This window comes from Vombatus ursinus, unplaced genomic scaffold (genome assembly GCF_900497805.2).
Source record: "Vombatus ursinus unplaced genomic scaffold, bare-nosed wombat genome assembly UNPS02014833.1, whole genome shotgun sequence".
NCBI classification, from domain to species: Eukaryota; Metazoa; Chordata; class Mammalia; order Diprotodontia; family Vombatidae; genus Vombatus; species Vombatus ursinus.
In genome coordinates this window covers 8,406,550-8,420,763 of record NW_020954611.1, presented here as the reverse complement: position 1 = coordinate 8,420,763, position 14,214 = coordinate 8,406,550, and the positions used below count along the sequence as shown (strand labels likewise).

The following is a 14,214-nucleotide window of genomic DNA, read 5'->3' as shown; positions in this document are numbered from 1 at the left end:
AACAGATTTCATTAAAATTTGGAAAATACCCCATTTTTAAGAATATGGTTTGTCAACGAAATACCCCAATAGACTTTAAAAAATCTACTTCCCAAGTTCTTTCCGAAGATATGATAAAGAACTGTTACCTGTTCTCCTCTATAAATGACATATTCTGCTAATGCCAAGCCATTAACACTAGGCCGACCTGTGACTGAATGGTGTCCAGGAGGAGAATGAGCCATCTTCATTGCACTGAACTGCAGGAAAGATTTCCCCAATGTTACCCGGCAAAACAATAATTGCCTATGTTGGAAAGGAAAAAAGAAAAAAATTCAAAAGAACAAGTCTTTTAGGAATAACTTGTACTTTCTACTTTTATAACATTTTCTGCTTGTCAATGAATGTCTCTACTTATTATTTCATTTCAATCTCAAGACAACTGTCCTGAGATAGGTAGGGCATTAATGACAATTTTTCAAGTATGAAGGGGAAACAGATTTCTCCTCCTAAAATAAGGTGTCACTTTTCCTAGTTGTATCTGCAGCAGTGAAAACAATTTAATAATTTTTCAGAGATGAAGCTCTTGTCCTTTCTATCCCTGCAAAAGTCCAATTTATAGAACAGGCACTATCAGGGAGATCTTTTCCTTTTGCACAGGGGGGTTGTGACAATGAACCTATCTCTTCTCCTACTTTGGTATATACTGTAGGCCCTTCTGATCTAAGCCATAGGCTTAAGAGCTCTCTGCTTAGGCTTTCCACCTGGGATCCTGGTACATACTACCCAACCCTTTACAAATTCTGCTCCTTGAAAAATCATATCCACTTGGCTACTCCATAAATTCAAGTACCAAATTCTGAAAGCACATGTTAATCACTCAATTCACACAAAACAGGATGGAGATATAGTACAAAGAATAGTGGGTTTGGAGTCAGAGATCCTGACTGATATGTGTATGATCTTGGGTGAACTGCTTATTCTAAACCTTATAGTTTCATCATTTTTAAAACAAGAAGTTTACAACTAAATGATCTCAAATGTCCTTTTTCTAGCTTTAAATTCTATGATCTTATTAATGATGGCTCTTTTCCCCTTCTGGGACTGTTTTGGCTGTTTATTTTACTAAGCAAAAGTTCTCAGTTATTTTTGTAGCCTGTTGGATTGCTAAAATTTTTTTCTTCTAGCAAGGCACCTAATACACGGCTGGTTTTTTTTTTTTAAAGGAGAAAAATAGCTTCTAACTGACCTAAGTCAGTGGGGGGAAAATGGTAGATGAGTTCTCAAGGTGTCTTTCTTATGGCTATCTAAATACTATCTACTCCCTACCCCCCTTTTTAAATGGCTTTCTACTAAGCAAAACTCATAAATGTTATTCAAGACACTCCTAACCTGGAAAATCCTCTCTATATACCAGAAGCTATGTAAGGCTTTTCTCTGGAATATTTTTCCAAAATAGAACCAAGCAGATGGGTATAAATAAATGACTTACCTGTGGCAAATATAACAAGATCTATCTTTGTGAACTGGACACCCGGTACCACCTCCAATTCCATATACATACTGATTGCTTTTGGAAGAGTTCTCAGCAAAATAAATGCCAGCTCCAAACATTCCACCTATATAGGCATGCCTTTCATCAAAACCTTTATGAATAATTGCATTCACAAATGGAGAACCTAAAATAAAGGTGTTTGATATGGATAAGGCACAGTCAACAAGCCTAATTCCTCTCTCCAATATTACTGAATAAAATCAATGTTTTCTATGACTCCATGGACTTACTGGCAAAACAGGCAATTTTTCTTATGGCCTGACCTTTTTCTGTTTTTCTTAGACTGTTCCACCCTTCCATCTCAGATCCAAAGACTAACTATAAATGTGGTGCATTTTCTTTAAACCCTGAATGCTACCTTTTCCCTCCTGCATCCTCTCATGTGCTTCACAGGGTCAATCAGTGTAGGCCCTAAGCCAAAGGGGAAGTAGTAAGCCCTGAGTCAGGGCCAGGGATTGGGGTGAGAGGGTGGGCAGAAGGACTACAGCAGCTGCACAGCTAATTGATTCATCAACAAACTGTCTATGTTCATACAGAGAGGTAAAGAGAAAGCTGTGGATTCCACTTTACAGAATTACTGATGAACAGAATCAGCTATTTATTTGAATTAATAAGGGAAAATCAAGACCATGCGTACATTTTAACACGTAAATATCATTCATTATAATTAGTAAACCAAATCAATACATATTTACTTTGCTTGAGTTCTATGTTAGCAGTAAACAGGACTATGGGTTTTGGCAATCGAATGCCATTTAGATTTCAGTTTCTTTGCTGATTTATAAAACTCTCTGTAGCACTTTGAGCTCCAGCTCTACTTCCTTATCTGTTTAGGGCAGTATTACACTTAAAAGCTGTGTTTTGTATAAGTACTGAAAAATCTCACAACTTTCTGAAGTTATTCCTGGCAAATTAAGGAAAGCAGTAGTTATACTATCTCTTCCCTCTTTTTCTACCCAAGTTCTGGCCCCAACAGGTTCGAAGAAAGACCTCTAAGGTTCCATAAAATACTAAATGTATATGTAATATTTAACATCATTGATCTAAAACTGAAAGGCCAAGTAATGTATATGTTAACAGAATTATACTGTCACTTCCCAAAAGATTCTAACAAACAAAATCTGCTGACCTAGAAAAATAAAACAGAAATAGCCTAGAAAACTGTCATCAACTGCATTTATTCTATTTTGGGATTCATCCTTGGTATAACCATTACAAAGCACACATCTGAATAAGTCCCATGTTAATTATTAGATAAGAATGACATTTATTCAAAGTTAATATTAGAAACCATTTGCATCCTTGAAAAACAAATTCTACAATCAAAGAGTATGAAAACGAATGCAATTTAAAAATTAATACAGCTAAAATTGAATTTACACGAAGAATAGAAAGAAATAAATTCTTTTAAAACAGATGGTGTATCTAGCCATGCAATTTTCTCAGAATGAACAGCAGAGAATAAAGCTATTCAAATTGCTTGGGGATCTTACCATGAAACAGCATTCTTTCATTTGCATGGTTATGATTTTCTTCAGAAACCTCTTTCCTTCGGTGAGTGTATCTTTCCCAGAGTTTTTTGTTACAAACTTTCTGAATCTGCAAAAATTAAACCAGAATTCAAGCCTCTAGTTTGGTATTATAGCTATCTTATTTTCGCCATCTTCGCCAAACATTTCCCTATTTTTTAATTAGAAGTGAAGCAAAAGTGATTTTCTCCTAAAATGTTTCATTTATTTGAGTCAATTTAAAAATACTTTAAGTCACAAAAATTACATATATGAGAAAACTTTGGAACTTAAACACTGTAAAGGAAAATAAGGATTTTAAAAACCAAAGTCCAAACTTTAGCAAATAAATAAAAATTATATTAATAATAGTTAACATTTATAGACCACTTTTGGTTTGCAAAAAAATTTAAATACATTTTTATTTAATCCTCACAAGGGTACTGTGCACTGCTCTACTGAACGTGAGGAAAATGGCTCAGAGGGTGTGACCTGCCCATGACCACCAAGTTATTGGTAGAAGTGGGATATGACTCCAGATCTCTTGAATTCAAAGTTCAGCACTTTCCCACTATGAATACACAGATTTTGAGTCAGTTTGACTACTGTACTCACAAGATAAACTGATTCTGGTTTATGGCTTTTTTTCCTTACTGAGTTAGAAATATAACCAAAGTACTTTAAAGCCTAGCATGCATGTATATAAAACACTGTTAAAAATACTTAGTATTTTACCTCTTTATGAAACTAAAAGCATCACTGAGACTTATCAAATGTCTTAAATCTCCTTTAAGAATTACTTAAAATCATCACTCAAAAAAGGACCAACCCTCCCAGCAAGACACCTAAACATTCTTGTCTGGCTAAGTAGCTGAAAGGAACCAATGTGAACATTACCAGCTGTGTTCTTAAGATTTAGTAGTCCTAGAGCAAGATATTTTCCTCGCTGCTTTTCTGAGTCTACTATAGCCCCCTGCTGGTCTTCAGGTGCTGGGTGAAATTTAGAAGCCAAGGGGGTGACTGGGAATGAAGCACATGGCATGTGCTGGAGTAAATAGGTTGTTTTAATTAAACTACTCAAAATGCCACTATGGATCTCAACGAGCACAAATCATGGGCATGGAGATAAATATGATTTAAAAATGATTTTTAAAGGACCACAAATGACTGAAAACATTAATTCAAATTAAAAACTTTTATTATTTGTAGTACACTAGGCCACTCACAACTCACAACAAACTTGTATGTATATAAAACTCTGTTTTATAGTGAACTTTCCTTATTACCATTTTGTGAATTATTGTAAATTTTATCATGCCCAACTTGTCTTAATTCTAGTTCCTCCCCTCTGTTAATTATTTCCTATTTATCTTGTACATAGCCCATTTTCACATAGTTGTTTGATTGCTGTCTCCCCAGTTGGAGTGTAAGTTCCTTAAGGGCAGTATCTGTACTTTGCCTCTTGTATTGCCAAAGCATAGCACAGTTTCTAGTACATATTAGGTGCTTAATAAATGTTTACTGACTGACTGAAGAAACTGAGACCCAGAGAGGTTAAGACTTATACGGGGTCACAAGAATGTGATCTAGTCACTTTAAGCCTTAACTTATGCCTTTTATCCAGCTATCTCACTTGCCTAGAATGAACACTTTCCCCTTAGCCCCACCTTAAGATGTAGCGCAAGCACCGTTTTCAGCATGATCCCCTTCTTGACTCCCCCAACTGCCAGTGTCCTCTTTCCCAAACTATTTTGTATTTAAATACTCTGTACATATTTGTATTTATTAACTTTACATTATGTTACATATTTATATATGTATTTCTCTCCCTCATTAGACTGCAAGCTTCTTCCCAGTAGATTGTTTCATTCTTTAAGCTTTTATCCCTAATGCCTAGCACAGTACCTGGGACATACTGACTGAGGTACAGACCAACTCAGTCCAGTTCTTCAGTCCAAGTCCACTGTTCTTTACACTAGACCACCTTGCTTCTCTATTAGTTTCAAAGAAGGGTAATAAAAGTCTCCTGTTTATTTGTTGATAATCTAGGGTATACTGCCCTTACTGTCTAGTAAACAGAGTCTTCTATTAGGACATATGATAAAGTATTGACTGGTAACAATGACTAATTTCCACAAGTGACAATGTTTAATAAAATTAGAGACCATGTGAACTGGAAAGCATCTTAGAGCTCCATCTCACTTCTTTATGATGACAGCACATGATACTTTAAATAGGAAGTAGTAAACAAACTGACTCATTACTTCAAGAGAAAGTATAGGTAAAAAAGTTCAACACATTTGACCACAAGCTTCTAGATACACTAATGAGTTGTTAAGGAAAGGTAGGAATGCTTGCAGTCCATTGCTAAGCCTACAAGATGATATTCCTGTAAAAATATTGAGCTGCATGGGCCATTAGTCTGCCCCAAGTACACAATTTGTGTTCTTAAGTGAAAGCTGATTATATCCAAGAGGGTATGAGAATATTAATTTTAACTGATAATTCTACAGTGCTTTGAAATTTACAAAGCTCTTTATATCTATTTCACAACAACTCTGGGAGGTAGGTCCTACAGGTATTACTAACATTATTTACAGAAGCGTAAACAGCCTCAGAGATGTTAGGTACCTTGTCTAATCAACACAGCTAGTAAGTGGCAGGTGATATTTGAACTCGAGTCTGGTTAGCACTCATCTACTACATCAGTGGTCTTCCCAATTTTTTTTGATCTTGCATTCCATCAATAAAATTTTTTTGACTATGTATACATAGTCAAAATATGTATACATATTTATAATTACATAAATGCATCTACAAACTAATAATTGCACCTTCCAGAACTTAAACAAACTGAAGGTTGAAAAAAGATGAACTAAACATGTTCACTACTTTAAGAAAATCACTGATAGCTGTGCGGAGGATAGAGAAGGGAGACACTTGAGGCATAGAGACCAATTAAGAAGTCATTGTAAAAGTCCTGACAAGAAAGATGTGATAATGGTAAAGACCTGAACTGGGGTGGTGAGTGTTAGGAGAATGAAGAGGACATAGGTGAGTAATGTCATGAAGGCTGAAAAGACAAGTCCTACCAATTGACTGGACAAGTAAGGTTAGGAAAAATAAGAAGGTGAGGATGTCATATAACTGGAAGGATGTAGTAGTTTTTTGGGGAAAGATGATACAACGAGATCTGTGATACAGATCACCACCTACCCACAACTGCTTGCTCTGGGCCACTCATTCTGTCCCACTAAAAATAAAAAGCGGGTTGTTGTGGTGAAGTGGGGCTCTCATTGGCCATTACCCTGGAGTGCCGGGCTGATCAAAGACATGAGTTGATTTGGGGGGCAGGATTTGGGGATGTGAAAGGAGAAGGCTGGAATTTTACCTGCACAACTGCTGCAGGTGCCCGAGTCACTTTAGCCTTAGGCTTATTTTCAGACACAACTGGAGGTTAGGGGGAGAGCAGGGGATTGATGATGATTGAAGGGGGTGGTGTAGATGTGTTGGAGTTAAGCCTGTGATTAACTACTGTGGAGAGGTTAGGGTGTGACCCACCCTCCCACCTTATGGACTGATGACACACCCTGGAATTATACTAAAGTTCTCATGTTGGAGACCACTGAAACATTTAACCATCATAGTTAATAAAAAAAAATACCTTAAGAATATTATATCTATTAAAGATTCCACCAGCATGACCTCCATCTCTGTGTTCTCGGACTGTACTCTGCATCTGAAAAAACATAACTTCGAGATTAATGTAAATTATTAAAAATTACTTATCTAGTGCTTTACAGTTTATAAAATGTTTCTCTCATAATCACACTGTGAAACAGGTAGTACAGATTTTATTATTCCTGTTTTTTTTGGGGGGGGGGCTAGGCAATGGGGTTAAGTGATTTGCCCAGGGTCACACAGCTAGTAAGTGTTATATGTCTGAGGCCACATTTGAACTCAGGTCCTCCTGACTCCAGGGCTGGTGCTCTATCCACTGCGCCACCTAGCTGCCCCTACTATTCCTGTTTTACAAATCAGAAAAACACCTCAGGGGGTTAAAAGACTTCATAATTAAATCATTTAGCAAGATAAAAAAACAATCTCACTTTTGATTCTACAAAAACAATGCATGAATCATTTTTATCCATCTTCAGAATATAAAAATTCATGAGAACCACTTTTAGAAATATTCCCAGAAGTCTGTTTTTTAGATGAAATTAGGATGTAAAGGTAGATCTAATTTAATAACAGCACCATTTGTGACAACCTACCAGCATGTAGACACAGCCACTAGAAGGCAGTGCACTACTGAATAAACTTTTCTTTTCTTGGAGGCTCTGCTGTTCCCCTCTTTCTCCAACCTGCCACCTCCCACCAGACAATCTATCATTTAACAAAATTCCACGCTGATTTTACTCATCTCTAGCACTCTGTTAATAAAATGAATTTTAAGTGTATCTGAAACGCTGATTACCTATCAAGTTAAGTTAGTAAGGTGCTGGGAAATGTGACTTTGACCTTTACTGCAAGTTATCCTTCAGAAAGTTAACAGAATGTTAAATTATGTAGAGGTTGTGATTAGAGATTTTTAACTGAGCCAGCCTTGAATGTTGCCTATCCATCCTTTTCACACACTCATGATATGTGAAATCATACCTCTTCTTCCACAGACTGAAATTCTTTATCTTCAGGAGACAGATCTATGAGAATTGTTCCACTACCAGAAGTATTCAGAGTCAAGTATGGGTTGAGACCTACAAAACACATTTTAAAGTTATTATAAAACACTTTTCTTTCTTTCTTTTTCTTTTTTTTTAGGCAAGCGGGGTTAAATGACTTGCCCAGAGTCACATAGCTAGTAAGTGTCAAGTGTCTGATCTGAGGCTAGATTTGAACTCAGGATCTCCTGACTTCAGGGCTGGTGCTCTATCCATTGTGCCACCTAGCTGTTCCTAAAATACTTTTCAAAAACCAATTTCATAAACTGTAATCAAAAATAACTATGTGCATTCAGGTGAGACAAGTGTAAAAACAGATTTAATTGACCCTTGTTGGCAGAACGTGTTGGCTTTGAAGATGGGTGAAGGCTCAACAGGTATATTCACAGAAGAAACAAGACCCAGAAGTTGTAGAATTAAATGAGATGATTCAAGGTATGAATCACGATGAGCACTGGACAAAGAGTTGTATGATTTGGGTTTTAACTTAAGTTCTACCACCAACAGTCTATGTGACCTTGCGTAAGACTGTTAACTATTCGGGGCTTCAATTTCCTCAACTGTAAAATGACGGGATTGTGAACTAGATGATCTCAAAGTTTCCACTCGGTTCTAAAATGTTTATGACTCTAGGCAACTACAAACTGACTATCAATCACTAATTCATCGCTTTTGCATAAAAAAAAAATCACCAGAAGTAATATGGGGATGTAGTAAAAGCATGGCACACAAGGCTAAGTAAGAGTTTAATCCTGCCTTAGCTCTTTACTAGCTTTGTGACCCTGGGTAACTCAACTTCTCAAAGCCTGTTTCTTCATCTGTAAAAGGGTGCCTCACAGGTTTGTTGTAAGGATCAAATAAGAATGTAATGCAAAAGGCTTTGTAAATCTCATAGGGCCCAATAAATGCTGCCTTATTGCTGTTGTTACTGTCATTCAGGAGAAACAGAGACAATTACTTGGTCTTAGCTGGTTTAAACATTCACTTGCCTACAGGTAAATTAATGAAGCTCTCTCAGGCTTCCTTTTTGACTTCATCCTCCCTCACTCTGTAACTTTCCTTTCTTCGGTGAGGAGCAATCCAGCTGTCTGGGGTGGAGGGCACCTCCGGGGGCTGGCACGTGGACCTGCCTTTCATCTCAGCACCTCACTTCTTCCCTCTCTGGGAATGTCCACATGCCAAGTGCCCAATGGTTTTTTTGTCTTTCGCCACTCAAAGCTCCATTCTACCTCAGAATACTATTTCTTATACACATACCTGCCCTCTTTAGTTCTTTTCCTCCTTTTCTTTTTACCTCCAGTTTCTGTCCAGTTACATCAAGAAAATCTTCCTCCCCTGTCTAACATTTGTGAGACCAAAGTAAAATAAAAAGAGATAACTATGGCTGAGTGGTGCTAGTGAGAAAAAGGAAAGCCAAAAATTTTAAAGTGAAATTAGACCTAAAGAATCAGGGCCATCAATCCTTTCCTCAAACCTGAAAGCACCTCAAAATTCCATTTAGAACCTCCACAAAGGCATTTAATTCCTTATCCTCCTCTGGTGAAACTTCCTTTTTGCTTTGAGCACTAGAATTCTAGGTAAATAACTAATGTATTTTTGGTGTTTAATTACCAAAAGTACTGCAACAGTACTACTTTCTATGTTATTTTACATTACAAATACATAGCATTTCAGCTACAATATGAATTAAATAGGCTTTTGTGGGTCAGTCTAAGAACCTAGCCACCATTTGTAGCATTAGTTCTATGGGAAAATATGTTCAAAGTTCAAATATCTTAAAGTCACAGGATTTTTTAGCACTGGAAGGGATTTTTAGGACATCATTTAGACCAATCTCATCATTTTAGAGGGAAGGAAAGTAAGGGCAGAGAGATAATTATGATGGCTAATAATAGTTAGCGTTTCTTTTTTTTTTCCCCTTTTATATGAGGCAATTGGGGCTAAGTGACTTGCCCTAAGTCACACAGCTAGTGAGTGTTATGTTGTCTGAGGCCACATTTGAACTCAGGCCCTCCTGAGTCCAGGGCTGGTGCTCTATCCACTGTGCCACCTAGCTGCCTCTAATAGTTAGCATTTCTGTAGCACTTGAGATTGGACATGCACTTATATATGTTATGTCATTTAATTCTCACAAGAACCTTGTAAAGTGGGGCAGCTAGTTGGCGCAGTGGATAGAGCACCGGCCCTGAAGTCAGGAGGACCTGAGTTCAAATCTGGCCTCAGACCAAACACTTGACACTTACTAGCTGTGTGACCCTGGGCAAGTCACTTAATCCCAATTGCCTAAAAACAAACAAACAAACAAACAAACAAAAGAACCTTGTAAAGTAGATGCTATTATCCTCATTTTACAGATGAGGAAACAGGCAGAGATAGATTAAGTGACTTGAAGGGACTTGCTTAGGATCACACTATTGCTAAGTGTCTGAGGCATGATTTGAACTTGGGTTTTCCTGACTCCAAATGCAGCTGTTTCACTCAGTTACTTTCTCAACGTGCCCAAGATAACACAGCAGCCCAGCTGGGACAAGAATAGCAGCCTAATAGTTGGAAGTTGCCTCAGAGGTAGTCAGGAAGATCTGAGTTCAAATCCTGTCTCAGATGTTTTCCAGTTGTATGTCCTTAGGTAAGTCACTTAAAACTTCTCAGTTGACTTCCTCATCTGAAAATTTGGAGAACAGCAACTACTTCACAGGATTATTGAGAGGATCAAAGACCTAGTCAAAACTGTAGCTAAGAATTTACTCTACAGTACTGGTGACCAACGGTGGTGCCACTCTTTACTTAGAAAGTTGATTCTTACACTGAACCCAAATCTGACTTTTGGTCCCTTCTACCTCACGTTCCCAGTTTGCCTTCTGGGACCAAGTGAACAGATGGCATCCCTTTTCCACCTAGGGGCCTTTCAAATCTCTGAAGACAGTCTTCAGGCTCCTCCTTAAGGTGCGTTTGCTCCAGGACAATCATTCTCAGATCTCAATGCCTAGGAAATGGGCTTCTGCCTTAATGACAAGCGGCCTTTCCAGAAAACAAACTTTTGGAACACAAATATTTTTAAAACTGGGAAATGTCTATAACCAGATAACAAAGTGGTAAGAACAATTATTTAAAAAGAAATGGTACCTTGTTGTCCAGAGATCAGCCTTTCAACTCCTTTAATGATTTTATGCCTATGCCCATAAGCATTGATCCCAATCTCCTTTAACTCCTTATGTCCCATTTCAACTAAAATATCCAATGTGATCTTGTTAAAAAAAAAAAAGCATAATATTTAGTTAAGAATGGAAATACATTTGATGGCATACTACATTATAAAGAGTATTTAGACACAGATACAGTCATTCTGAAATATTTTCAATACCTCAGAAATGGAAATGAACTAATATTCATACATTGGTATTGACTATGAAGAGTTAAGACTAATTAAACAACCAAGGAACAAAATATCTAAAATCTACAATTAATTTAAGTACAAGAATTTACATCAGAATCAAATAGCAAAACAAAAATATATTTTCAACTCATTGTGAGAAGTTAGAATTAAGCATACTATTTTATCAGGGACTAAAACTTGGAAGGCTAGAAATTTCTAACTCCACTGTTTTTATTTGTTTTCTCTTGGATTTACTATTTTCTCCCCACTTTTACACACCTGAATGAATCTTAGCCCTTAGTTCAGGCCTTAAATCCCTGCCCCCCCTCCTTATTCTAGTCTCTCCATTCTGATGGCGAGAATAATTTTCAAAAAGGAACACTGATCACAGGACCAGGGTTTTAGAGCTGGAAGAGACTTTAAAATCATCTAATCTAACCCTCTCAATTTTAAAGATAATGAAACATAAATGCGGAGAGATGACATGACGTGGTTGAGATCATACAGACAGGAAACGCAAGAGTTGATATATGAATTTAGGTTATCAGACTTCAAACCCAGTTTTGAGGAAAGAGAACACTCCTGACCAAATGGACTGTTTACCCCACCTAGTCATTATTGTAAGAAACTTCTTTAAAGTAGTAAGGATTTGGGGGGAAAGGATGCAAAGTTGGGTGGAAGAAGGAAGAACACCATAGAGGGAGAAAAGGAATAAAAAAAAGGAGGCTAGAGACATTATAGGTCTGCTTTGTACCTCAGTTTCTATTTTAGGCGTGTTCCTGACAAGTATCTGTGAAGTACTTTACATAGTGGTTGGAAGGAACGGAGTTCTTTTAGGGGAACTAACTATAGGTGGGATTCAAGTGGCTTCATTCTCGGTCTGCTGCTTCTTTCACATCACCATTACCCAATTTAGATATTTAAATGGTTTTAATACAATGCTATTTCATATCATTTCACCTACTAAAGAACCTATCTTACTGCCCTTTACCTACCACTAAAGCAAGTAACCACAAAAATATAAATTATGATGATTCCTTTACAAAGTTTAAATTGCTCTGCTTGGCTTTTAAGACCCTTAGTACTCTGGTCCTATATTCTGACAACGTTGGACAGTGGAAAGAGTGCTGGATTTGAGGACTTGGGTTTGAATTCCAGCTCTGCTGCTTTACTCTACTAGACAGGTAACCTCATCTCTCTGGGTTTGAGTCTACAGACAGGAGGTTTGGATTAGATTAGATAATCTGAGGTTCCTTCCAAATCCAAATTCACTGAGGAAATAATGTTCTTCTAATCCACTCCCTCACAAACTAATTCTCACACCTCTGCTTTTGAGAATCCTTGATCAGAAATACTTTTTCTTTGCTCAACAAATCTCCATCCTGTTAAGGCTCAATTCAAGGCTTGCCACTTCCAAGGAGTTTTCCCCTGAGCACTACAAACTACACTGACCTTTTCCTTTCCTGAATTTCTGTAATATAATTTTACACTTACATATTCTTTTCTAATTGCTAGTCCCATCTCCCTAAGGTAGGGACTTTGTTGTATACTTCTCTCACATTCCTCACAGCACCTAGCAGAGAGTTAAGCACAGAGCAGACACTCAATAAATACTTTCTAACTGGTTACAACAGAAATAACAAATGGGAAATCCAAGAATATCTTTAAAAACTAAATTAAAATGCCATAAGAGATGACTCATTCAATTTTAGTACATGTAAAATAGTATTAAGGAAATAATCCATACTCCCAACAAAATGGTTGCAAACCCTTAAATCAGAGAAAGTAGAAACTGTGAAAATTGCCTATGAAATTAAAAAAACAAAAAAAACCTTTAGCAGCAAACGTGCTGTTTCCTTCTTAAAGCAGATTTAATATTCTTCCACAGATTAACTCAAGTGACAAAATCATTTCAGGAAGGAAAAAAAAACCCCCCAAAAACCAAGGGACAAAAATGCAACACTACATTAAACCTAGCTATAAAATACAGCTACTTACCTGTTCTCTCTCAAATATATCGATTAAATGTTCAAGGCCAAGATTTCTTACAAATTGATTTATACTAAAATCTATTCCTGGAACTGGAAAAGAAAAAAAAATATACTAAATGTCATGTAAAGCAGCATTTTGCAATCTGAATATTTTTTATTATAGCATTTAATTAATTTCACAAGATCAATAGAGGCATTAGAAAGAACATTAAGAAAAATACTTAATAGTCATTTAGGTGTACAATATTGACTTGCATAGGTTCTTAATGGCAAAAAAAAGTGCTAAGATTTCAAAATCCTTAAAAGTTGTAATGAAAGAAGCTTTGTGGTTTTTTTTTAAAAAAAAAAGACATCTTTTAGCTATACACTCTGAAAAGAGTAGTTGTGCCTTATGGCATTAATTTTAATGTTTTCTGCACTGAGTTCTAAGTGTATTCTTAAGTTTTATTTAGTCACATCATTTACAAACTGTTCTTCTGAATATCATTAAATATTTGTGAAAACATGTGAACTAAAAATACCACACTATAGGGGTCCAGTATAGGCTATCAATGACATGGTCTGACTAGTTAACAATTTCCAAGTGACTTACAGAAAAAACTCACAATTGTACTGGATCCAGTTGTCCCCATATCTCTCCAATTTACATCTAGATTGGGGTGTGCTAACATAGGTAGAAAACACTGTCCTTGCTCATCTAGAGAGTGCTAGACTTGCTATCGGGAAGACTGCACGCATTTCTATCTTAGACAATTAAAACTTTTGGATAAATTACTTAACTTCTCTTAGCCCTCAGTTTCCTCACCTGTAAAGTGGGGATAATAATAGCACTTACTTTACAGGATCATCGTGAGGATCATTTGAGTTATGTACTAATCTTTTCAAATCTTAAAGTACTATATAATTGCTAGCTATTATTATGATTACTCATAGATACTCTAAACACAATTGGAGTAGGGAATGAATGGGGGGAGGAATGTTCTGTCTCACCAGTTGGGGGGAGGGGAGTCCAGACATTTTTGTTTACAAACTTGGCTTTCTTTAGAGTCAAAATTGCCGGGGGGTAGCGGTGGGGTGGGGGAAGGGC

General features: G+C 36.8%; 1 protein-coding gene across 1 annotated transcript in view; it reads right to left on the bottom strand.

The window, feature by feature from the left end:
* Positions 1-14,214, bottom strand: part of TNKS2 (tankyrase 2) — a 61,679-nt gene that overhangs the window by 2,621 nt on the left and 44,844 nt on the right. The window contains exons 20-26 of the mRNA XM_027839819.1: positions 13,135-13,217; positions 10,887-11,007; positions 7,702-7,799; positions 6,707-6,781; positions 3,028-3,133; positions 1,472-1,658; positions 129-285 (exon numbers count right to left, since the gene is read on the bottom strand). Of these exons, the coding sequence (XP_027695620.1) occupies positions 129-285; positions 1,472-1,658; positions 3,028-3,133; positions 6,707-6,781; positions 7,702-7,799; positions 10,887-11,007; positions 13,135-13,217 (827 nt within the window). The remainder of the gene's footprint in view (positions 1-128; positions 286-1,471; positions 1,659-3,027; positions 3,134-6,706; positions 6,782-7,701; positions 7,800-10,886; positions 11,008-13,134; positions 13,218-14,214) is intronic.